The sequence below is a fragment of the Phascolarctos cinereus genome, unplaced genomic scaffold, assembly GCF_003287225.1.
Source record: "Phascolarctos cinereus isolate Bilbo 61053 unplaced genomic scaffold, phaCin_HiC Scaffold_8;HRSCAF=390, whole genome shotgun sequence".
Taxonomy (NCBI): Eukaryota; Metazoa; Chordata; class Mammalia; order Diprotodontia; family Phascolarctidae; genus Phascolarctos; species Phascolarctos cinereus.
In genome coordinates, this window is record NW_027556291.1 from 59,107,930 (window position 1) to 59,133,676 (window position 25,747).

At 42.0% G+C, this 25,747-nt stretch overlaps 1 protein-coding gene and 1 long non-coding RNA gene across 3 annotated transcripts in view; one reads left to right on the plus strand and one right to left on the minus strand.

Moving 5' to 3' along the window:
- The window catches only part of LOC110202178 (uncharacterized), a 111,575-nt gene that overhangs the window by 20,213 nt on the left and 65,615 nt on the right, over positions 1-25,747 (minus strand). The window contains exons 4-5 of one of the 2 annotated variants that reach the window (XR_013483557.1): positions 13,566-13,687; positions 3,614-3,774 (exon numbers count right to left, since the gene is read on the minus strand). This is a non-coding gene — a long non-coding RNA (uncharacterized LOC110202178). Of the gene's footprint in view, positions 1-3,613; positions 3,775-13,074; positions 13,235-13,565; positions 13,688-25,747 lie in introns of those variants that run through there. The other variant, XR_002322656.2, reaches the window with a different exon arrangement.
- LOC110202176 (CCR4-NOT transcription complex subunit 7-like) lies at positions 14,774-17,484 on the plus strand. The gene is made up of 2 exons (XM_020978213.2): positions 14,774-15,920; positions 16,332-17,484. Exons 1-2 carry the CDS (start codon positions 14,923-14,925, stop codon positions 16,390-16,392), a joined length of 1,059 nt encoding a protein of 352 aa, XP_020833872.1. The 5' UTR covers positions 14,774-14,922; the 3' UTR covers positions 16,393-17,484.

The following is a 25,747-nucleotide window of genomic DNA, read 5'->3' on the forward strand; positions in this document are numbered from 1 at the left end:
CCACTGAAGTAACTTATAAAGTAACTTACATACTTGAGAAAAAAGGGAACCCATTCAGTGATGGAGAAATTGTAAAAGAATGCATTATTGAAGTTTTATGATGCTGGGACCCTGATAATGTTTCAAGTACAAACAATTCCCTCTTTCAAGGAGAACTATAGCAGATTGGCAGCATGAATTACCCTTCAACTTAACAGAATAACTTCATGCAATACTTCAAAAGGAAAATATATATTATTCAATTGCTTTGGATAAATCAACTGATACTACTGATGCAGCACAGGTTTTATGTTTCACTGGGGTCATAACAGAAAATTTTCTTTGCTATGAAGAATTACTCGTTTTGGGCACTCTTGCAAACAGAACAAAGGGAATAGATATCTTCAACAACTTTCAAGATGAATGACGTGAAGTTGGACAGAATTTGGAAAATTTAGTGAGTGTATGTATAGATGGTTCACCTTCCATGACAGGAAAACATAAAGGGTTTATCACACAGATAAAAAAAAGTATTAACAGATCCAGATGCTGTCATTTCTTTTCATTGTATCTTACATCAGCAAAATCTCTGCTAAAGCTTGTATGTTAAGTGATACTTTGCAACAAGTTACAATTATTGGTAACTATATTCATGCAAATGCAACATGGCATCATCAGTTTTGTAACATGCTGAAGTTGAACGATGAGGTATTCAGTGTGGATTTGCCACATCATTCTAAAGTGCATTGGCTACTGCAGGAACTGTTGTTAGCAAAACTTTTATCTCTGCAAAAACAGATAGTTAAATTTTATGAAGAATAGAATCAGCAATGTGAATTATTGAAAGAAGATTTCTATAGGAATTCTGCATTTCTATGTGATACCATGTGAAATCAAAACGACTTGAATATTTCTTTGCAAGGTGAAACTAAGTCTATATACGACATGTGGCAAAAAATCCATGCATTTTTTTCAAAAGCTATCTTTTTTCAAAACCTTCTTCAAAAGGAAATTTTGGATGAACATTTTCCCCAGTTAGCAAAGGTCACAGATGAGCAGGTTGATATAGGGGAATTATTTGAAGACTACACAGCTGTTATAGATCTATTAATTGTAGAATACAAAAGAAAGGTTCACTGACTTTGAGAATCAGGACATCACACTCAAATTAGCATTTCAGCCTCACCTGCTTGTATCACCAAGGCACCTAAAGAACTACAGATGGGGGCAGCTAGATGGTGCAGTGAACAGAGCACCAGCCCTTTATTCAGGAGAACCTTGAGTTCAAATCCGACCTCGGACACATAACACTTACTAGCTGTGTAACCCTGGGCAAGTTACTTATCCCCATCATCTAACCAAAAAGAAAAAAACAAAAACAAAAAACAAAAGAACTACAGGTGGAATTGATTGAGCTCCCAGTAGATGACATTTTAAAGTCATTGTCTGATGATATGAAAGATCCAGTTGAAATATGGAAAAATGCAGTAGAATACCCATGCCTTTGGCAACATATCCAAAAAATGCTTACTTGCTTTTCAAACACTTATTGCTGCAAATCTACATTCTCCTATCTAACCCAAATCAAGATGCCCTTCTTAAGGTCACAAATGACTGATACCCATTTAGAGGATCAACTGAAACTGTGACCTTCATGCTGCAACCAAATATTCAAATGCTTTCCAACAAAAAGCAGACACAGCAAAATCATTAAAAGGTCAGTCAACATTAAAATTAACAAATAGTTTCCATTTTTTGAAATTATTAAATATATAGTATTTAGATTTTTACAAAATAATGTACATTTTTAAGTATATGTAATTGAAGTTTCTTGAATGCAGTCTTATTTGATTACAGCTAAATATTAATGTGGCCTTCCAATATGAAAAGGTTCCCCATCCCTGATACGTTGTCTTTTCCTTTTCTCTGATCACCTTGTGAAACAGACTTATTCATGCTATTGCTAGATCAAAAGGTATACACTATTTTATAATTCTTTGGACATAATTCCATCTTGCCCTCCAAAATGGGTGGATCAGTTCACAACTCCATCAACAATGTATTAGTGTCCTAATTTTTCTGCATGCCCTCCAGCATTTGTCATTTTCCCCTTCTATCATTTTAGCCAATCTGATAGGTGTGAGATATCTCAAAGTTGTTTTAATTTGTATTTCTCTAATTTATATTAATTTGTATTTCTCTAATCAATAATGATTTAAAGCATTTTTTCATATGACTGTATATAGCTTTGATTTCTTCAATCAGAACCTGCCTGTGCATATCTTTTCACCTTTTATCAACTAGGAAATGACTCATATTTTATGCCTGATTTGTTTTTAAAAAGAAGAGAAAAGCCTGATAGAAGGCTTTTCAACAGAACATTGCTCTGTCTTTAGTGTGGGACCTGCAGGCAGCAAGATTGGCTCCCTTGGATTAATGGACCACTCTGAGGAGTGCATTTTTGACCCCAAAGCAATTGGCTCATGACTCTCCTGAAATTGCCTGCTTGGTTTTTGTCCCCACAACAAACCTTGTGGCTTTGGGTGCCTGTAGAGGCTTTTCTTCCTTCTGTCCTTTGTCATTTTTTATGTGATTCTATGGAAATCCCTTCCTGCTCACCCTCTCCCAGCAGGGTATTTCTTAGAGGAAAGTGGAGCTCGGGGCCTTTCTTCTGATATTCATGCATTCATTCATTCAGTTATTTATTGGTGAGGCAATTGAGGTTAAGTGACTTGTCCAGGGTCACACAGATAGCGTCAAGTGTCTGAGGCTGGATTTGAACTCAGGTTCTTCTGATTCCAGGGCCAGTGCTCTATCCACTTCATCACCTAGCTGCCCCTCTCTGGTATTTATTTTAATGACCCTTTGTAGTGTCTTGTGTCTGGGTGAGGGGGTAATGTACCTATGATAGAACATTTTCCTTCAAGTATTTGGATTGGGAAATGCTTTGTGGAAAACCACAGCATGAAAGCCAGGGCAAGAGATCTTGGTTGTGTGGGACTTAACTCTCAGGGGTAGCAGGTCCCTGGGGTCTCTTCCCCAATGGGGTCCCTGGGTCTTCTAGGTACCTGCTCTACTGCTGGGCTTGTGCATCTTGTCTTTCTTTCTATACCCCAGAACAGAGATCTCGCAAATGGGGCCCTGCGGCTTGATCCCTAGTGGCAGGTGACCAACCACTAACTCTCCTTGCAATAGCCAATCATGGGCCCTGTGTCCAACACAGCCACAGCACCCCATCACATCTCAGCCCATCAGGGCAGTTATAACCTAATTTCCACTGGTGGGTGTATCCTCAGCTGAGCTGGTATCATTGAGAAAATCTCCTTCCCCCCAATCTCATTATACCTTACCCTCCTCCCAACAGTGACTAGTGAGTAAGAGCCCTGCCCCTCTGCTTTCTTGGATAAGCAGGCATGGGCAGATCTTCACCACAGATCTCATTATGTTAAGCTTCCTCCCAAACTCTCCTTCCTTTTCAGCTCTCCTAATTTCAAGAGCACCACTAACCTTCTAGTCACCCAGGCTTGGGGTCATTCTCCACTCTTCCTGACCCCAAGTATACAATTAATTGCTTTATTTCCACAGTATCTCTCATTCATGCCCCCTTCTCTCCACTCACACAGCCATCAGGTACCTGTTTGGTGCAAGGCCACATCATTAGCCCTCATCTGGAATACTGCAGTAGCCTTCTGGTTGGTCTCCCTGCCCCCAGTGTCTCCCACAGCTGCCAAAGGGACATTCCTAGGTAGAGATCTGGCCATGTCACTCCCCTCCTCAATAAACTTGAGTGGCTTCCTATGGATACAAAGATCAAATAACTTTCATCTTTAGTTGGTCTTCTAACAGACAATCTTTTCTGTTGTTTGTGTAAGCTTTATAAGCACATATATATCCTTTATAAGAAAATCCACATGCATTTATGAGGCGAGCCATCTAAAAGGATTTAGAGACCAGTGTGCTAAAATTTTGAGTAGTCCAGTATTGAGAAGTCAACCAATGAGTTCTTGGTAATGATGCCAACATATTTCATAGGACCAGACTGAGACTCTTGTAGGACAAGTCAGCAGAGCTTCTGCTTCAGCATCTAGCCCTGATGTTGGAGTGAGTCAGTCTGGCCTCTCTCTCCTCCCTCCTCCTCCCTCCCCTTTGCCCAATGAGGAAGAAGTTAGATTCTGCAGGCTGGTAGAGACTAGGAGGTTTCCCCCTTAACTATGGTCCTAGCAGCAACTAGGCTGAGGTTAGTACCTCTCTGTCCTTGGAGATTCAAATGTTCTGCTCAGTGTTCTCCTCTGCAGTTCCCTGGTTAGATTTCCTTCCTTACTCATCATCCCCACCCCCAATTTTAACATATAAATAAGGAAGGAGGTAGAGTATTAATTGAGTGCTTGCTAAGAGCTAGGGATAGTAAGGCAAAAAAGTTGCCCTTAGGGAACTCTCATTCTAATGGAGGAGATAAAATGCAAAAAAAAAAAAAGTATTTATATACAAATACGTCCAGTGCAAATTTTATTGAGTAGATCATGAGAGATGAGAGACTGGGAAATTAAGTTGTTTTGGGAGGTGTCAATATGTGTGTTGAAGTCTCCTAGTATGAAGGCAAGAGATAGAGAAATAGAGGAGAGGGAAAGGAAGGGAGGGAGGGAGAGACAGAGACAGAGACAGACAGAGACAGAGACAGACAGAGAGACAGTGAGGCAGGCACTGAAATCACTGAGGAAGGAAGGACTGTCACGGAGGTTGGTAGCTAACAGCTACCTGAATCTTGAATGGGTGACAAATAGGGATTGAATCTCCTCCAAGGAGGAGAGGTTACTGAGTGTTGGCCACAGAGGGAGAGACTGGAAGTGCCAATGTGGAGCCATGAGTATTCAGACTCCTCCACAGCAACTGGTGATGGGGGGCAGAAAAGGTGGATAATGACAGGAAGTGAAGCCAATGCTGGAAAGGGAGGCCAGGAACGTTGTGTCACCAGAGAAGAGCCAGGTGTCCATCAGTGCATGGTGGTAGAAGGAACAAGAAGGGAAAAGGTTAAAGATGAAAGCCAGTTTCCTACATATGGAGCTGGTGTTCTAGAGAACACAGTGGAAGGGCTGGGTTGGATCTGGAGTGGGATGTTGAGTAGGGAGGTTGAGAGTAAGGGAGCAGATAGTGGGGGATGGAGAATGGGGTTTGTACAATGCCATCTGGGAGTTCAGAATCACCTGGATGGGGAGACTATGATGGCATGTGAGTATACACGACCATTGAGGGAAAATGTCACACAGATTATCAGTGCTTGGAAAGAAGTCCATTGAGGGAGGAAGCTGATTAGACTGCTCAGGGCTCTCCCTCAACGTCCAACCCAGTGGCAGGTGGTGGTGTTTAGTGCTGAGAGGCATGGAAGGCCCACCTCACAAGAGGCTTCCTGAAGGAGTCTGAACAGGAGGCAGGAACTGGGCCTTTGAGGTGGGTCTGGTCTGGGAACAGCCTCCATAGCACTGGAGAAGGACCACCGGCAAAGACAGAGGCCTACGGAGGCCTGGCTCTGGGCTGATGAAAGGCACCCTGGGAAGACTGAGGACAGAGGAAGCCACAGACAGGTAGGTCTCACCAGGCCTGATGAAGTGGTGAAGGCAGAGGACACTAGCATTGGACCAGCAGCATCCTGGCAGACGGGACGACGGGATGGTAGTCTCAGCCGTATTCCTGAGAGGTCTGCCATTCAGCGCAGACCAAGTCTTCACATTCTAGCTTCTTGAGATGTCATATCACGGAGCTGACTCTTACTAAGCTCACTGCTCATTGAAATTCCCTTTTTCAGACAAATTGTTTCCCTAATCTTGTACTTGTGAGCTTGATTTTTTGAATCGAAATGCAAGAGTATGCATTTGCCACTATGAAATTTCACGTTCCTGGATTTCAGCCTAGTGCTCTCACTGTGCTGACCCAGCCATGCTATAATCTTATCAGGTTTATATCTGCTTTGGTTTCTGGGTCACCGTCCTCCCCTCCTCTCTGAGTTGAGATGAGGAAATTCTCCTTTACAGCAACACCCTATGGAAGGAACACCTTTCTATTTTATCAGAGTTTTAAGGGGAAGAAAAAGGAGAATGAGGTGGGGTGGGGTGGCTGGGAGACAATCTTCTTGTGCTAAACCTATACAACAGACAGAAGATAGCCAGTTTGCCCAGGCCTAGCTCTTCCTGGCCTCTACTGCTGCACTTGAAAGTTCTGTTCTTCCAAAGCCAGTGTTCTGCTAGATAGACCGTGATGATACAAGCACATGATGAGCCCAGGCATGGGAATGCTTTATTCCTGTGATTTTTATTTTTCTTTCCTATGGGTTTAAGCCAGTGCTTGAAGTGGGTGGCGACACTGTGGTGTCTCTAGGCTGCTGGGACATGGCTGGTAGAGGGAGAGAGGCCTGAGCCGGTGCCACTTGGGAGACAGCCTCCTCCATTCTGCTCATCACTGAGCTTGAGACAGGAACACAGAGCCCAAGTTGATGCCTGCTGGCCACGCTAGCCTCTCCACTTTAGCATCTTACTAGGTATTCTGTGGCCCTTCCCCCCAGCTCTGAACTGAAGGGGGTGAGGGGCATGTTGTGGGACAATACAGGAAGGGGAGGGAGAGGTCTTGAATAGTGAACAGGTTTCTAGTCAGCCTAAGCTGTCCAAACTGTCTAAAATGAGACACCCCTGAGTCTCTTAAGCAGATGACTTGGGAATGTCCTCTCCTCTCTCAGAGAAAGGAGCTTCTTGGTAACTATGTGGGGCAGCTCTGACCACCAGGCTCAAACTCCTAGTGCCACCCTCAAGAGTTGGGGAGGGGGGAAAGCTAAGAATCAACTCTCCTCCCATATCAAGAATTTCATTTTTCAACTGCATTCAATGATTGGTCAGTGCACACATAGCGGACATATAGATCTTAGAAGGAATACCTAATGGTACCACCTGTCATGCACTGACTTGTATCGTTCCTCCCAGGTACAATCACACAAGAACAGGGGAACTCTTTTTGATGAGGAGACCTCATGAGGGTTCCCAGCCCCAGATCCATTAGATTGTGATGGTCAGTTGGGTTCCTGAAGTAATGCTGTTTGAGGCCTTTGAGTTCTCTCTCTAGTTGGGAGAAGGTAGGGGAATCATGCTGAAATCACTGCTCTCCCTGCACAGGGCAGCTGCCCCAAAGTGGAAGAGGCTGTCTCAGGAGGAAAGGACTGAGTTCTTCCAGCACTGGCTGGATGACCACGAGTCCTGAATATTATACAGGTGATTGGCACTCAGGCCAGGGCGGGAACGAGGCATCTGAAGTCCCTTCCAACTCTGTGGGTGTGATTGGAAGATTCCATGATTCAAGGATTGCAGCCTTGGCAGCTGAAGCTCATTGCCCTCCCAGCCCTTCTCCCCTCCCCAAATGTTCCACCAGCCTGGGCTGTCACTCACAGGGATTAACTTGCCCAGCCCCTCCTCCTCTACAGATTTCAAGCCTTTCCTCAAGGCAGCTCCCACTGCCTCTCTCAATCAGCCCAGGCAATTTTCTCTTCCCAGAAACCCTCAACTGCACTTTATGCTCCCTGCCCAGCCCTAGTTCACACAGGAGCATCTCTGTGGGCAGGTTTGTGGGGTAGGCTCCTTCAAACAATCTTACCTCGGTACAAACTTTAGCATATTTACACCATCCTGGAAATACTGATTGCTCATGCCCCAGGCAGACTGGGGGACTCTGGAATCAACCTAGATTTGGAGTGGGATATTTTTGGCCACACTGATTAATTGTGGGGCAGTAGAAACCTTCTTCCCTTCCCAAGAAAAATAATGTAGTCCCCATCCACCTCGGGGTGAGGAACTATAGGGGTAGGTGCGAAGGTGAATTTACAGTATTAGAGGATGAAAGGATCATAAATCTTAGAGCTGGAAAGGACCTTAGAGACCAGTGAGTCCAATCACCCTCTCATTTTGCTCATGAGGAATCTGAGGCACAGAGGGGTTAACTGACTTCCCTGAGGTCACACAGCTATCACCTGTGTTTGGCAGAAATTGAACTTAGGCTTCTTGAATTCAAATCCAACAGTCTATCCACTATACCAGACCCCTGTTACAACATTTCTCCCCCTGGAAGAAGTATTTGCCCCCTATCCAAATGACACAATTATGCATTTAGCATTCTCAAAGAACTGGGATAGGGGAGTTTCTCAGAGCCCAGAGAATACATGTGACTTTGGGGGAAGAGACATTCAAAGTACTCTTTCAGGACAGTGTGACCCTAGGCAGCCTGGGGGCATACCAAGGAGATGGAATGGAGAAGGAAGGATCTGGGGAAAAGGTGTGCTTAAAGGAAGGTTGGAGTAGACCAAAGGCAAATTTCAATAAGTTAAAGTTTTCTTCTAAAGATAGAGCAGCCAATGTCAAAATATAGAGTTACTTTAAAACAAAGTGTTAGAACATGGAATGTTAGAATTCAGAGGGGCCTTGAATGTCAGAGTTAGGAGGAGCCTTAAAATGTATCATATTAGAGAAAGAAGAGGCATTAGAGCAAAGAATATCACAACCCTAGAGGCAGTGAGCACATAGAATGTGGGATGTTAGACCTGGGACGGAGCTTAGAACATGGAATGGATGGAAGAAACCTTAGAACACAGTAAGTGAGAGCCAGAAACATCCCTAGAACACAGAATATGTAATATTAGAGCTGGAAGGGAACAGAAAATATAAAAGCACAGAATATCAGAGCTGGAAGGGACAATAAAACTTTTAATAGGAGAACTGGAAGAGACATGAAAGACAATCAAGCACAAACTGCTCATCTGATAGATGAGGAAACTGAGGCACCATGAAGGGAGGTGACTGGTTCAATTGTTGCAGCCACAAATTACTGGTAGAGCAGAGATTAAATGCCAAGTCCTAATGGCTACTGTGGGGCTCTTCTTTTCTTTCAAAGAGTTTGGGTCACATATAAAAACCAGCTCCCCCATAAAGAGGAAGTGGAACCCCTAGGACTGATGAACATGGCATGTCCTTCCCTGAAGTCCTGGAGACTAGTCCTACTGTTTCCCTCTTGGCAGTTATTTTTGTTTCTCTCTTCTACCTTCTCCACATTTTCCTCATCCTCTTTCCAGTCAGTTAACCATCCTAATGGAGCTCTGGCCCCCAACTGACAATCTCAGTAGGACCCTGGCACCTGACTGAAGTCTTCATGGGAGTTGCCAGACCATCTGAACAGTGATCTTGGAGGAATCTGCCACAGCTTCACATGGAGATGACAAGGAATTGGGACTGGAAGAACAAACCCAATCAGTAGCTCTTCCCCTCTCTCATAATCCCAATAGCTGCAGAATTCCCAAGGCAGGTGTGGTGTTGGCCATGGGTAGTCACACTCACTAGGAGACCTACCATTAGGTGTCATGCTTGCACTGAGACTTTTACTTAACTACTTGGCCCAAATGAAAACCACCAATCAAATCCTATGCACCAGGTAAGGCCACTACTTGGATTCCAGAACCCTGCTGAGACCACCAATCAGATGCCAGAGCCCCAGCCAAATTACCCAGTGGATTCCAGACTTCCAGCCAGACCATCAATAAAATCCCAGACTCTGGAAGAGAACACCAGCCAAGTCCTAGCTGCCCTGTGAGACCACCAACTGGTCAACTGGATCCCAGCAGGGTCACCTGCTTCATTTTTCCTCAAACCCATCCCTGTCTCCACTTGCTTATTTCTTTTGAGGGAATCCACATTGGAAATGTAACTTTTATTTTCCTTTACTCTCTTCAGTGAACAAGTATTAGTTTTCTCTCCCTTCTAGATCCATTCCTTTCTTCTTGCACTGAAGACAGAAAAAGAAACATGAAGCACTGGTAACAAATATGCCTAGTTAAGTAAACAAAATTCCCACAAAAGTCTGAGCAAACTTCGAATGATCAGTTTGAACCATGCTGCTGAAAGGTCCAACCAAGGAAATATTTGCAGGATAAATAATAACTTTGTGGGGGTATATCAAGATAAGGTCAAAATGAGTACATGATCTAAACATAAAGGGTGATACCATAAGCAAATTAGGAGAACAAGGAATAGCTTACCTGTCAGACATACTGAGAAGGAAAGACTTTATCACCAAACAAGACACAGAGAACATTACAAGATACAAAATGGATAATTTTGATTATTTTGAATTAAAAAGAGTTTCTACAACAAAAGTAATGCAACCAAGATTAGAAGGAAAGCAGAAAGCTGGGAAACAATTTTATATCTGTTTTCTCTAATAAAGGCGTCATTTCTCAAAGATACAGAGAACTGACTCAAACTTATAAGAATGATAAACGATCAAATCACATGAAGAGACAGTTTTCAGATGAAGAAATCAAAGGTATCTATACTCATGAGAAAAACTGCTGTTAATCACTGTTGGTTAGAGAAATGCAATTTAAAACAACTGTGAGGTAACACCTCACACCTATCAGATTGACTAATAGGACAGAAAAGGTAAACGGTAAATGCTAAAGAGGATGTGGGAAAATTGGGACACTAATGCACTATTGGCAGAGTTGTGAACTGATCCAACCAGTCAGGAGAGCAATTTGAACTATGCTAACTATGCTCAAAGGGCAATCAAACTGTGTACACCTTTTGATCCAGCACTACTACTAATAGGTCTGTATCTCAAAGAGATATAAAAAAGGGAAAGGAACCCACATGTACAAAAATATTAAAGCAGCTCTTTCTGTGGTAGCAAAAGATTGGAAACTGAGGGGATGCCAATCAATTGGAGAATGGCTGAATAAACTGCGGTATATGCACATAATGGAATGTTTTTGTGCTACAAGAAATGACAAGCTAGTAGAATTCAGAAAAACCTGGAAAGACTTGCATGAACTGAAGCAAAGAGAAGTAAGCAGAACTAGGAGAACATTGTACAGACTAAACAGCAATAGTGTGTGATGATCAACTGTGAATCACTCAGCCCTTCTCAGCTCATGATCCAAGACAGTGACCCAAGACAATCCTAAAGGACTTATGATGAAAAAAGCTATCCACATCCGGAGAAACAACTGCTGCAGTCTGAATGCAGATCAAACATACTAATTTTCATTTTGTTTTTCGTGCTTTTTTTTCTTTCAGTCTGTTTCTTCTTTTACAACATGACCAAAATTGAAATATATTTTACATGATTACACATATATAACCTATATCAAATTGCTTACTCTCTTAGGGAAGGGGGAGGTGAGGGAGAAAGAAAATTTGGAACACAAAATTTTAACAAATGAATATAAAAAAGTATCTTTACATGTAATTGGGAAAAAATAAAATACCAGTTTAAAAGAGTTTATGGAGGCTTGGGATTCTTGATTCCTTAATATAGTTCATGAGCTGTGAGAGAAAACAGGTCTAGGAGGAAGAAGCTGGCCCTACAGGCTGATGCTGGGATGGTGGGAGGGAAAACAGGGCCTGTGTTGGGGGCTTGAGAGATGTTATGACTCCTCCCCAAGATTCCAAAGGCAATGAGTGGTAACCCAACCAGCCTGAAGTCAATTCTGGGAGACCACCCTACTCACTTGGGGATGACACATGTAAGAGTAGCCTCAAGAATGAGCCTGAGGATCTAAGACATCTCCAAAAGTCTCATGATGGAAAATGCTATCCACATCCAGAGAAAGAACTACGGAGTTTCACGGCAGATTGAAGCACACTATTCGCTCTTTTTTTCCTTCTGTTTTGTTTTGTTTCTTCCTTCTTGTGGTTCCTCCTACTGGTTCTAATTCTTCTTTACATCACGACTAATGTGAAAATATGTTTAATTAGGAATGTATATATAGAACCTATTTCAGATTGTATGCCATCTTCAGTAGGGAGGAGGGGAAGGAAGTTGAAAAAATGTAAAACTCAAAAGCTTATGGAAGTGAATGTTGGAAACTAAAAATAAATTAATAAAAAAAAGATAAGAAAAAGAATGACCTTTAGGTGATAACATAAGCAAATCAGGAGAGCATGGAAGAAATTACCCATCACATCTATAGTTAGGGGAAGAGTTCATGATCAAAGAAGAGATAGAGAAGGTTATGGGAGGTAAAATGGATAATTTTGATTACATAAAATTGAAAAGGTTTTGCAAAAACAAATCCACTGCAGCCAAAGGTAGAAGAAATGCAGGAAATTGGGAAAAATTTTTATAGCAAGTTTGTCTGAAGGAGGTCTAATTTCTCAAACATATAGGGAACTGGGTCACATTTATAAAAATAAGAGTTTTTCCCTACTTGAGAAATAGTCAAAGGATATGAACAGGCAGTCTTTAGAAGAAGAAATCAAAGCTACCAATAGCCATAGGAAAAATGCTCTCAATCACTAATAATTAGAGAAATTCAAATTAAAACAATTCTGAGGTAGCACCTTAGGCCCATCAGAATTTCTAAGATGACAGAAAAGGAAGATGAGAAATACTGGAGGGGATGCAGGAAAATAGGTCCATTAATGCACTATTGGTAGAGTTCTGAATTGACCCAATCATTGTGGAGAACAATATGAGACTATGCCCAAAGGGCTATAAAACTATGTACGACCTTAGAACCAGCAATATCGGTACTAGGTTTTTATACCACAGAGATCAAGAAAAAGGGAAAAGGACCCATATGTACAAAAATATTTATAGCAGGTCTTTTTCTGGTGGCAAAGAATTGGAAACTGAGGGGATGCCCATCAATTGGGGAATGGATGAACAAGTAATAAGTGAAGTGAGCAGAACCTGGACAATAATGTACACAGTAACAGTAATATGGTAATGATCATCAATTGTGAAAGATTTAATAACTATGATCGATAAAATGATCCACCACAACACCAAAGGACTCATGATGAAAAATACGACCCACCTCCAGATAGAAAACTGATGGACTCAGAATGCAGACTGAAACATACTTTTTTCCTTTATTTTTCTTACTTTTTTTGGAACATGGCTAATGCAGAAACATGTTTTGTATAACTTCATATGTATTATGGGTGTGGAATTTCTTGCCTTCTGAAGGGGCTAAGGAAGGATGGAGGGAGGGAGGGAATTTGGAACTGAAAATAAAAAGAAATTTAAAAAGAAAAAAAAAAGAATACCCTTGGCACCAACATTCCTCTGGGAGCAGAACGTGGGTAGCAGAGAGGCTCTAGACAGCACTGGCTCCAGTCACTTTAAACTTTATGAGCAACAACCCTGTGAGGCAGCTACAATACCCACTTTACAGATGAGGAGAGGTGGAATCTGAACCAAGGTCTTCCCAACTCCAAAGTCTGGCACTCTGGTATTAAATACAAAAGAATTAGAGAACTGACAGTGGGAAGGGAACTCAGTGGCCATCTAGGCCAACTCACACAGAAGGAGTCCCCGATATAACACTCTTGACAAGTGATCATGCAGCCTCTGCTGGAAAGGGGAACCCCCACCTGCAAGGCAACCCATCCCTGCTTGGAACAGCTCTCATTCCTAGGAAATTTTCCCTGAAACTTGGCCTAAATCAGACATTTTGCATCTTTCCCCCGCGTGCTCCTCTCCCTCTTTCAGCCAGCCTCCCACCCTGAAAACAGCTCACATTTATACAGTGCTTTAAAGTTTACAAATGTTTTACCCACACAGTCTCCTGCGAGTCTCAGGGGTGCAGCTCTAGGGCCTGGGGGCATGATTTCCAGCAGGGCCTTGGCACCCTTATAAGCCCCCGAGGCAGGTGTACTGTTGGCAGAAGGCCAGTGGCTCCCTGTGGAAACATAAGGTGACATGATGATGCCCCTATGAAGGATAATAATTACCATAATGAAGCCTCTATTTAGAAGGCTGAAGTTCCTCAGGGCACATTCCCATCCATCCCCTCTGCACGTGTGTGAGGAGAGGTACAGAAAGAGCTGTGGACAGTGATTTTCACCAAGGATTAACGGAACTCATCTTGTTGAGCGTGAAAGGGTGGATCATTTAATTAGGCTTTAAATGGCAGGGAATATTGAATGTTAGGTATCTTCCAGTAGAACACAAGCTCTTTCAGAGCACGGACTGTCTTCCTTTCCTACCCTGCCCCCACCCGCCCCCGCCGGGGTTTAGCATAGTGCTTTGAGCATAGTAAGTGCTTCCTAAATGCTTGCTTGCTTCATTCATTCGTTCCTTGGTTTGTTCACTTACTCATTTGTTCATTCACTGTCTCACGTTAGGGTGGACATCTCTGGGCCAACTGGTATAATAAGGAAGTCCTTCCTTAGGTCTCTATGTATGGAAATTAAAATTAACGGGGGTCGCCAAAATAGTTTTGCCATTTCCCAAAGGCAATCCCTCCCTCCCTCTCGTCTCTTCTCCTCCTCCTCCTGTGTAATTCTGGGCTTAGGTAGGCAGTGTCACTCACTCTGTCCGTCCCTCCACCCCTCCATCATCACATCCAAAAGGCCCCGGGTCTGGGCAGGGGAGGGGGAACGGCACCCCGGCGTGGCACACGGGGAGACTGCGACACCGCGCCGTCCCATCACGAAAGCGCCCCCTCCCCTGTCCTCCCCTCCCCTGCCTGCTTCCCCTCCCCTCGCGGGGGGGGCTGACGTTCCGCCGGGGTCTCCTAGAGACACGCGCGCACATCGCCCGTAATCGGGAGAAGAGCCATCAGCCCAGCATCATCTGGGCACACAGGCAGGCTGACGTCACCGCGCAGCTCTCTCCCTGGACTTGGACTTGGAGAGCAGCGGAGAAGAGGCGGGGCAGCGCCACGCGGCTCCCGCGCCCCCTTCCTTCCTTCCCCTGGCGGCCAGCGGGGGACGTCGGGTGGGGGGGGGAGGACGGAGCAGGGGGAGGGACCAAGGGAAGGTGGGGGGCGCAGTCACGGAAGGCAGTCTCTATGGTGAGGAGGAGGCGGCGGAGGTGGAGGCGGAGAAGCGCGACCGCAGCGGCCGCGGCGCAGGTACCAAAGTACAGGGAGACGAAAAAGGTGCTTTAGGAGGCGAATCTTGGATCTGCTGGATGAGGAGCTGCTGCCTGTTGGCGCCTGAGGCGCCCCCGCGGCGCGCCCCGCCTCTGCCCACCATGCCCACTGCCCATGCCGACCAGAGCCCGCGGATCCGGGAAGTTTGGGCTTGCAACCTGGACGAGGAGATGAAGAAAATGCGACCGGTTATCCAGCAGTACAATTACGTGGCTATGGACACGGAGTTCCCAGGTGTGGTGGCCAGACCCGTGGGAGAATTCAGAAGCTATGCTGACTACCAGTACCAGCTGCTGAGATGCAATGTGGACTGGCTGAAGATCATCCAGCTGGGACTGACGTTTATGAATGAGCAAGGAGAGTGCCCTCCAGGAACCTCCACGTGGCAGTTCAATTTCAAATTCAATTTGAAGGAGGACATGTACGCACAAGATTCCATCGAGCTCCTCACCATGTCAGGGATCCAGTTCAAGAAGCACGAGGAGGAGGGCATCGAGGCACAGTATTTTGCGGAGCTCCTGATGACATCAGGAGTGGTGCTGTGTGAAGGGGTCAAGTGGCTTTCCTTCCACAGTGGTTATGACTTTGGCTACTTCATCAAGATCCTCACCAACTCTCCCTTGCCCGAAGAAGCCCAAGACTTCTTCGAGATCCTTCGACTCTTCTTTCCTGTCATCTATGACATCAAGTACCTCATGAAGAGCTGCAAAACCCTCAGGGGTGGACTGCAGGAAGTGGCTACTCAGCTGGAGCTGGAGCGCATTGGCTCCCAGCACCAGGCGGGGTCCGATTCCTTGCTCACGGGTATGGCCTTTTTCAAAATGAGAGAAATGTTCTTCGAAGACCACATTGACGATGCCAAGTATTCTGGATACTTGTACGGCCTTGGTTCTGGAGCATCCCACGTCCACAAGAAGGCCCAGAGGGGGGCCCACAAAGGCTTCCAGAGCAGCTTCCAGAACGGCTACCAGAACGTCCAGTATGTCCACTATGGCAGAGAACCAGTATGGAGAGCAGACCAGCAAGCATTCACGAGGTGAAATAGAAAGCAGGGCTTTATTCATTTCTTTTTTCATGCCTAAACCCATCTTTTTATACAGGTTTTTATCTCCAGTTAAATCCCTTGGTCAAAATATGGGTTTTTTTTTTAAACCATACCTTCTCAACCTGTTTTCTCTTTTGTCTTTCAGTACTAATTATAACCATTCCTTCCTACCACAGATCGTGATAAGTAGAAGAGTTTTCAGGTTGAATTTTGCAGTGTATTAATTAATCCACCTGTTAGCAAGTATGTGTGGCCGTGGGGAAAAATCCATATCATACTCAATCTTTTGGTAAATATATCTAGTTGGTCTTAGTTTGGCCCCCATCCCTCCTCTCCTCCCATTCCCAGGTTAACAAGCACTGACTGTAACTTAATACCTTGTTTCATTTTTGTCTCTTCCAGTATGCAAGAGATGCCACCGTTTGAGGCTGAGGACCATCAATTCTACACCTATGGAGAGTGAATCAGCTCAGATCCTGTTTTCCTAGAAGGTTGGAGTTTCCTTGATGTTTGCCTGAAAAGTGATCATCCCTCCAATTTCACACAGCATTCCCTCCTTTTGGACCCATGGAGCAGAGTATGTTCACTGTGTTGTAAATTGTTGACTCAGCTTAAGCTAACCCAACAAGGAAAAGAAGAACTTAGTGACTGCTTTTCCTGGTCTTTCATCTTCTAAGCACCTCTAGTGTTCTTGGTTATAAATTGCTATATGTATTAGATCTGTGACTGACTAAATGTTTCAATCCAGCTTTATACCCTTCAGCAAAGTCCCCTGTGACTGGCTTTTCAAGATCTGTCAGGGAGCTGGCATCCAAGGAACGTCAGCCTGAAGTTCTGTTGACAGCATCTTTCCTTTTATCTACTCTTGCCTTTTAATTCTACTAACACTTCTTCTTTCTCCTTCCCCCTCCCTTCACCCTTTTAATATCATCATGCTTACCATGTGCTTAATTTGATGATTCTGCAAGTCAACTTCATAATAGAAAGTCCAAAGAGAGCAAAGTCACCTTAGGTATATTTTATACCAAATTAAATTTGAAGAAATAAGATTGTGCTTTTGTAGTTGCTAGAAAGACAAAACTAATTCAGAGTCTAGTTGTACAACAACAAAAGGTCCCCAAAATTAACTTGAATAATATTAGTCATCTGAGGACTATAATGATTATTTATTTTTGTGTGTATATTTTTGCCATATATTTTCTATCTATTGACAGAAATAACTGTGAAGTACTTTCTTAGCCATGCAGAGTGTGTGACCAGGCCAGATCATGTGAAGGAAGAATTTGGTCATGGGTAATTAAATACTAGTCAGAAATGATGGATGGCAAATGTGTATGTGTATGTTATCTGCACTTCAATCAGTAATATTATCTGTTTGCCAGATGAGCTTGTCTCTCTTGTCTTTTAATACCCTTTTCTCATTAAGTTTGCTAGAACCTTGACTCAGTGGGAAACATGGATTGAGTGAACTTCAAAGGAGGAAAAGTTATGGGGTGTTGGTGGTAGAAGGAGATGGCAGTGGGGAGCAAGGAGTATTCCAACTCCTCCACCTTGATGAGGGAATGGGAGGGAGGGTGGGAGGTGAGTGGGGGGGGAATGAGCAAAACTGCAACCACAGACAGGTCTTGGTGAGTGCAAAAAGAAGGAAGGAGTGGGAGAGAAGGTGGTATCACTCTTCATGCCCAGTACAGTGCCATGAACACGCAGGCATCTGATGAGTGTATGGTTCTTAGACTCTCTGTCTTCCTTCAAGGCTCAGGCAAAGGGACGCCTTCTGCAGGAGGCCTTTCCCAGCTCCCTCAGCTGCTAGTGCCTTCCCCTCGCATATTGCCTTCCACCTACTCTGTCTATATCTTGTGTGTACCTATTGTCTCCCCTGTTAGAATGTGAGCTCCTTGAGAGCACAGATAGTGTTTTTGCCTTCCATTGTATCCCCAGCGCTTAGCACAATGTTTGGCATACAGTAAGGACTTAATAAATGTTTGCTGACTAATTGCTTTGTCTAGTGTTTATTGGGAAGTCCTCCCCTGAGAAGGTCTGGCACATCCCTGGGAGGCCATATGTAGTGGGCTCAGGCCCTGGCCGTTTCCTGCTGGTCCTGCCACCTTAAGAGATGATCAGGAGGGCAAGGCTCACTGGGAGTCATTCTCCTTGGCCCAAACCCTGCTTCCCCTTGCATACCCTAGCACTAGCTCAGCATGTCCAGTACAACAGGAGGCTGGCTGAAGGACTGGTCTGGGCTTTTCAAGCCTACAGCACTGAGCTCCAGCCTCTCCTCTATCTTCTTTTTCCTTCCTGTTCTCCTTTCTCCTCTCTGATTCCTCTTCCTCTTCCCCCTCCTCTCACTCATCCTCTTCTTTCACCTCATCTTCTTTTCCCCCTCCTCCTTCCTCCTTTTCCTTCTCCTTCCTTTCTTTTTCCTTCCTACCTTTGCCTCCTCCCTATCCTCCCTCTCTTCTCTTCCTCCTCTGCTCATCTCCATCTTTCCCTCCTTTCCTTCACGCTCTGGCTCCTGGACCCTGGTGTCAGCCTGAAATCCCCTGCACCAGCTACTGCCACAGCCCTGTCCCAAGCTGCTACAGAGCTGGCAGCAGTTCTCCCCTTCAGCAGAAAGATTCCACGAGTGGGGTATTGAGCAATTTGCTGAGCCCAGAAAGGGGGAGCAGCCCTAAAGGACAATGTGTTTTAAGGAAAGAGGTGGGTAGTCTGGGTTCCCTTTCTGGGGGAGAGCAGGCCTCAGCAACGGAGGCAGAGTAAGAGGCTTTGGGAAGAACTGAGAGAGGATAATGGTTGTGGGGCACAGCAAGAAAGATTTTGGTCAGACACATGGAAGAAACCCTCATATGTTGATAGTGTTTTCTGCCTCCTGAGGATTTTCACAGCCCCTTAGTCCTGCCCCCCTCACCACACCCCCCCCCAATGAAGTAGGTGGGGCAGGTGTTAATACACCCATTTTAGAGAGGAGAAAAATGAGGCCTAGAGAGGTGGAGTGACTTGCCCAAGGTCACAGTACTAGGGAAGTGGCAGCCCCAGGTCTCAAACCCAGGTCACTGGATTTCATGCAGGATGCATGGTATGCTACTGCATAAAAGCAAAAGTCACCACCGCAATTCTGTCAGTCTGTTCACACCATATCAGAAGAGGGCTTGTCTTCTCTGTCTGCTGGTGGGGAGTGGAAGGCTTGCTACTTACTAGTGAGCACCTGCTGCTTACTAGCTGTGTGACTTTAGCCAAGGCTCTTCCCATCTTCAGGCCTCAGTTTTCCCGTCAGTAGAGATTTCTAAGCAAGGTCTTCTGACTCCCAAACCAGTGGTCTTTCCATTAAAGCCCACATGTCCATCCTAGCTTCTTTCTGCACCACTGGAATATTGTGTTTTACCAGGGTCCATCACAGCCCTTTCAACACCTGCCCCCATCTGCCCACTGAGTAGATGATTCCCCTTCCTTTTCCTCATCTTCCTATTCCACTGAATGCTTTCATCTACCCAGCCCTTGGAGCCCACCAATGCTGGCTGCTCACCGACACTTCCTACCCACCTCCCCCACCCCTTTTCCTTTCCACCCAGAGCCCCTGGTACCCAGCTCCCAGTGATGCAGCCTCAATGCCTGCTGTGAAGCTTTTATCATCCCTAGATCCCTGGGGAGGACCAAACTTCAGGACAACATCTACCCAGGGGCCAATCCTGTCCCTCAAGCCTGGGCTCATCAACAATACAGCAGTTTCAAAGCACACTTTTACAGATGCCATCACCACTTGTAAGGTATCTTTTTTTTTTTTCAGTGACAGTAGAACATGGGCTGGGGCACAGTTTCTCTAATAAACTGAAACTATTCGAGTCCTGCCCCAGTGTCCATTTGTTGTGGACTGGAATTTTAGGGTCACAATGAAATAGTAGTAACACTGGCTAAAAGGGCATGTATAGGTTAGTAATTTAGGGGCATAGTTCCAACTTGCCTTCCTGAATGTGTGAGATAGTAGCCTGCCCCAATGGTATATTAATGTGCCTGTTTTTCCCATAGTTCCTCCAACCTTTGTCATTTTCTTTTTTTTTCCTTCTACTTTACCAGTATAATGGGTGTAAGAAAGAACCTCAGTGTTGCTTTCACTTGCATTTTTTATTCTTAGTGATTTGGAAGACTTAAAAAATATAGGTATTGCTACTTTGAATTTCTTACTCCAAAAATTCCCTTTTTATATTATTTCACTATATAAGAATTGTAGAATAGTTCCTAATTTTATAAATTCCAATCGGTTCCTAATATATCTTGGAAATGAGATCTTTTTTCAGAGAAATTTGCTGCAATGATCTTTTCCCCTAGTTATCTGCTTCCCAAATCTTAGCTGCATTGATTCTATTTGCTCAAACACTTTTTAATTTTATATAATCAAATTGTCCCTTTTATCCTCTTTATCCCTCAGCTGGTCATGAATGCTCCTCCCATGTACAGATCTGAAAGGTAATTTTTTCCCCTTGTTCCTCTAATTCATTTGTCCTGTCACCTTTTAGCAAACGGTATAAGATGTTGATCTATATCTAGTTTCTGTCATTCTGGTTTCCTGTTTTCCTAGCAGTTTTTTGTGAAACAGTGAGTTCTTACTCCAGTAGCTGGACTCTTTGGGTTTATTGAACAGTGTACTACTATGTTCATTTACCTAATCTGTTCCACAGATAAACCTCTTTATTTCTAAACCCAAACCAAAATATTTTAATTATTAATGATTTTTAAGATATTTTGATATCTTCCTTCCCATTTTTTATCCTATTTTGTTTGAGACTCTTAACTCTTTATTTCCTCCAGATAAATTTCATTGTAATTTTTCCTAGCTCTATAAAGCACTGCTTTCGTAATTTAATTGGCATTGCACTGAATAAATTTATTTAGTTAATATTTTATTACATTTGTTCAGCTTACCCATGAGCAATTAATACCTTTCTAATCATTTAGGTTTATCTTTATTTGTATAAAAATGTTTTGTACTTGTACTCTGTAGTCTATATATTGATGCAGCTAGGTTTTGCTATTTCCTTTTCCAGTTCATTTTACAGATGAGGAAACTGAAGCAAACAGGGTTAAGTGGTTTGCCCAGGGTCACACAGTTAATAAGTATCTAAGGCCAGATTTGAATTCAAGAAAATGAATCTTTCTCATTTCCATGCCAGTGCTCTATCTAATGTACCACTTAGTTGCCCCAAATCACTCTCGCTCTCACTGACTGGCCAGTTATAGGCCCCAGCTCAAGCCTCACTTCTTCATTGTTTGGGACTCAGAGTGAGTGTAAATATCAGTTGTTTCTGTTCTGGTCAGAAACTCTGAGGGTCTTCCCCTCCTTGACTGATTCTTTTGTGAAAGCAAAATAGGCCATCTTTTACCTCAATTATTACCTAGCCTTTAACTACTGAACAGGTGTTGCCTCAGACAAACTGAGACCTGGGAAAGACCTTAGTTTAAAAAGGCCAAGATCTCCCACTTCATCCTGGGCCATTGCCAGTCCTCCTGATCTATGCCCTGCCACTGGACTCCAACGACTCTGGAAGAGAGAGTGGGGCTGATGACTTTGCACAGCTCTACTTCATTTAAATTTATTTCACTTGAAAATCAAGGTATCACCCTCCTGATGTCTCATTGGTCCTCTTTGAGAATGAAGGACGAACAACAACAACAGCTAGGTAGCTCAGTGAATAGAGGGTTGGAATGGGCATTAGAAAGAACTGAGTGCTAATCCTACCAAAGACAACTATTAGTTGATAACTCTGGGCAAATCACTTAGCCTAAACCTCAGTTTCCTCATCTGTAAAATGGGGATAATAATAGCACCTACCTCACAGGGCTGTTGTGAGGATCAAATGAGTTAACATATATAAAGCCCTTTCAAAACTTTAAAGAACTATGTAAATTCTAGCTATTATTATAATCATATAGTTCTTGGGTATTTCTTGGCAGGCACACTCCTAGGCATTTTAGACACTCTGTAGTAATTTTAAATAGATTTTCTCTTTCTGTCTCTCCCTAATGAATTTTCTTGGCAATATACAGAAATGCTGATGAGTTATATGTATTTATTTTGTATCCTGTAAATTTGCTGAAGTTATTGTTTCAAGTAATTTTTATTTGACTCTCTTATATTCTTTAAGTAAACCATTACATGTAAAAGAATGAGTATTATTTTCTATCTTCATATGTTTATTCCTCAATTTCTTTTCTTTCTCATTGCTATAGCTAGTATTTCTAGCCCTGCAGTATTTAAATAGTGGTGATAATGCTATATTTTATCACTGTGACAGAGAATGCTAGCTCTTACTTTTAGATAGATACTACTTATCATAGGAAAGATGCAGCTATTCCTATGCTTTTTAGTTTTGAAGAGGATAGTTGTAATCTTGTCAAAAGCCTTTTCTGTGTCTATTGATATAATCATATGATTTTTGTTGTCATTAATATGATCTATTATATTGATAGTTTTACTAATATTGAACCAATTCCACCTTCCTGGTATAAATCAAATGTGGTTATACTGTATAGCTTTTGTGATATGTTGCTATAGTCTCCTTGCTAATATTTTGTTTGAAATATTTAAATCAGCATTTATTAGGAATATTATTCTATACTTTTCCTTCTTTGTTTCTGACTCTCCCTGTTTTACATATCAGAAGAATATTCATTTCATGGAATCAATTTTGTAGGACTCTTTTCCTATTTTTTTCAGACAGCTTATGTAATACTAGAATTAATTGTTCTTTGAATGTTTAATAGAATTCCCCTTGTAAATCCATCTGGTCCCAGAAATTTTTTTGTCCCCTGGGGACATAGTTATGGCTTCTTCAGTTTCTTTTTCTGAGATTGGGTTACTAAAGACCTCTAGTTTTTTTCTGTTAATCTGGGAATGTAGCATTTTTATAAATATTCATCCAATTCATATAGGTTATTAATTTTGTTGGCATGCAACTGAGAAGTATAATTTCTAATAATTTCCTATATTTCTTCTTCATTTGTGGTGAATTATTGTTTTTTTATTTTGATAGTAGTTATTTGTTTTTCTTCTTTTTATATCAATTTAGTTAATAGTTTATCTATTTTATTGTTTAATTTGAAGAAACTAGCCACTAGTTTTGTTTATTGGTTTGCTGGTATTTTATTTCAGTTTTTCTTAATCTGCTATTTTAATTTTCAAAAATCTTTATTTTTAACTTCTTTTTTTTTTGGAGGCAGTTGGGGTTAAGTGACTTGCCCATGGTCACATAGCTAGTAAGTGTATAAGACCACATTTGAATTCAGGTCTCCTGACTCCAGGGCCAGTGGTCTTTCCACTGTTAGACCTTCCTGCCCCCAAATGCTTATTTTCAACTTTAATTGAATTTTTCTAACTTATGGGTTTTTAATTTTTTTTTAAAAAATTCCATGCCCAATTAATTAATCTGCTTTTTTCTCCTTCCGTGGATGAAAATCTTTAGAGCTATGAGGTTTCTCTTAAGAAATGTTTTGGTTACATCCCAAAAATTGTTTTCTGTTTTCCCATCATCATTATCTTTAGTGAAATTATTGTTTCTTAGATATTTTTCTTTATCCCATGCATTCTTTAGGATTAAATTATTTGTTTTCTAATGAATTTTTAGTGATTTCTTCATTTTTATTTCATTTCACTAATTACTGGAGATCTATCATATCTAACTTTTTAAAAAATTAAAATCAGGTCTTTAACTTCTTTCTTATTAATTTTGTGGTTAGATTTGTCTAATTTGAAAGGTATAGATTTTGAGATCCCTCACTATTACAGTTTCAATATTTCTCACTATAACTCATTTAACTTTTCTTTTAAGCATTCATATGGTATGCCATTCAGTACATAACTAACATTATTTCATTGTCTATGATGCTTTTCAACTAAATTTAATTTCCTTGTTTATCTTTTTAATCAAGTCTACTTTTGCTGTTGCCTTTTTTGAGATTAGGAATGCCAACCTTTCTTTTTAAATTTCAGGTGAATCATATTAGATTTTACATTAAACTCCTATCTGTACGTATGAATCTTTCAATTTCTGATATATTTCTTGTAAACAATATTTAAAAATTTCTCCTTCTTAGTGCCTTCCCTCAAGACTATATCCAATTTATACTCCATACATCTTATTTGTAAATAGCTGTTTGCATGTTTTCTCTCCAATTAGATCATGAGCTCCTTGAGAAAAGAGTTTGTTTTTTTTTTTTTGTCTTTGTATCCCCAGCACTTAGTACAGTGACTGGAACATAGGTAGCCCCAAATAAATGCTATTTAACTGGCTGATTTCTTTCTATCATCTTCCATTTTATTGATGAGTTCACCCCATTCATGTTCACAAATGTGATCATTAATTGTGTATTTCCCACCATTCTATCCTCTTTTACTTTTTCCTCTCTTTGCTTTCCATTCACTCTTTAGAAAGAAGATGGTAGCGAGGAGTGTTCTCAGTACCAATTCTAAATACTTGATGTAATTTGCTTTTGCTTCCCTACTTCTCTTTCCCTCACCCAGAGCCCATTAATGAGTTTTTATTCTTTCAATCTTTCAAATAACCTCTTTTCAATCCACCTTCATTAATTATAGTTTGTTTTTCTTACAGCCAATCCCTCCCCGAATCTACTCTCCTTTATATTCCCCCTCATCTTTCCTTTCCCATTTCTTTCTTAGTTCCATGTTAAGTGAAATGTATCTCTGTATTCACTTTTCTGTGGGTTCTTCTCACCTGTGACCAGGTCAGATGCAAGTGAATTTCAAGAGTAGCCTGCTCCCCTCACCTCTTCCCCTCCTTTGTATAGTCTTCTTTTTGCATACTCTGATTATGTGAAATAATTTCTTTCCCTTCTCCAGTGCATTCCTTTTCCCCCTTCCCTTTTTTCTTTTGAGATCATAGAAGGATAACAACAGTACTCCCAAGTTTCTAATTTTACTACCCCTAAGACCTTTGATGATATTAGCAATCCCAGAGGACACTTTTATCAGTTTCCCCTATTAAAATGTAAACATATCATCCTTGTTTACTCCCTTATGATTGCTTGCTTGTAATTATCTTTTTTCCCCCTCTCCTAATTTCTGTGTATTTCACATTTTCTACTCAGTTCTGATCTTTTCACTGGTAATGTTTGGAATTTCTTTATTTCATTAAAAGTTCTATGTAGGATTATACTTTGTTTTACTGGGTAAGTTATTATTGGTTATATGCCTAAACTTTTTATGTTTTGGATTAACATATTCCAAGCTCTCCACTTATTTATAGAGGTGGCTGTGAAATCTGTCATTCTGACTTTGGCTTCTTGAAGCATTTCTTCTCTGACACAGAAGCTCTAGATTTTGGCTATAATGTCCCTGGTAGTTTTCATTTTCAGTTTCTTTTAGGAGGTGACCAGTGGACTCATTCTAATTTCAATTTGTCCTCTGGTTCTAAAAGATCTAGGCAGTTTTCTTTCATGATGTTTTGAAATATAATGTCTAGACTATTCTGTTGCTCATGGCTTAAATTATCTCTCTTTGGTCATTTGCTTTATGTTTTCTTCTATCTTGTCAGTCTTTTAATTTTGCTTTAATATTTCTAATTGTTTCATGAAGACATCATCCTCTATTTGGCCCATTCTAAATTTCAAGCAGTTTGTAAGCTTTTGTAAGTTTCATACATCTTTTGTTACGTTGTTAATGTTCTCATTTCTTTTCCAATATTTTTAAAGTTTTTTTTAACACTTCCTTCCATTGTTCTAGGAATTGCTTTGAAGTTTTACTTATAGATGTTTGGAGTCATTCACTCTTGTGGGTTTCTGTCCCGGGCATTCCTGTCATTGTAATAGCTCTT

What these genes read in the sequence shown, in the direction of transcription:
- LOC110202176 (XM_020978213.2), top strand. Translation starts at nt 14,923, where the DNA reads ATGAGGAGCTGCTGCCTGTTGGCGCCTGAGGCGCCCCCGCGGCGCGCC. An exon ending in GACCAGCAAGCATTCACGAG is followed by an intron (nt 15,921 to 16,331) that starts GTGAAATAGAAA and finishes TGTCTCTTCCAG; the next exon opens with TATGCAAGAGATGCCACCGT.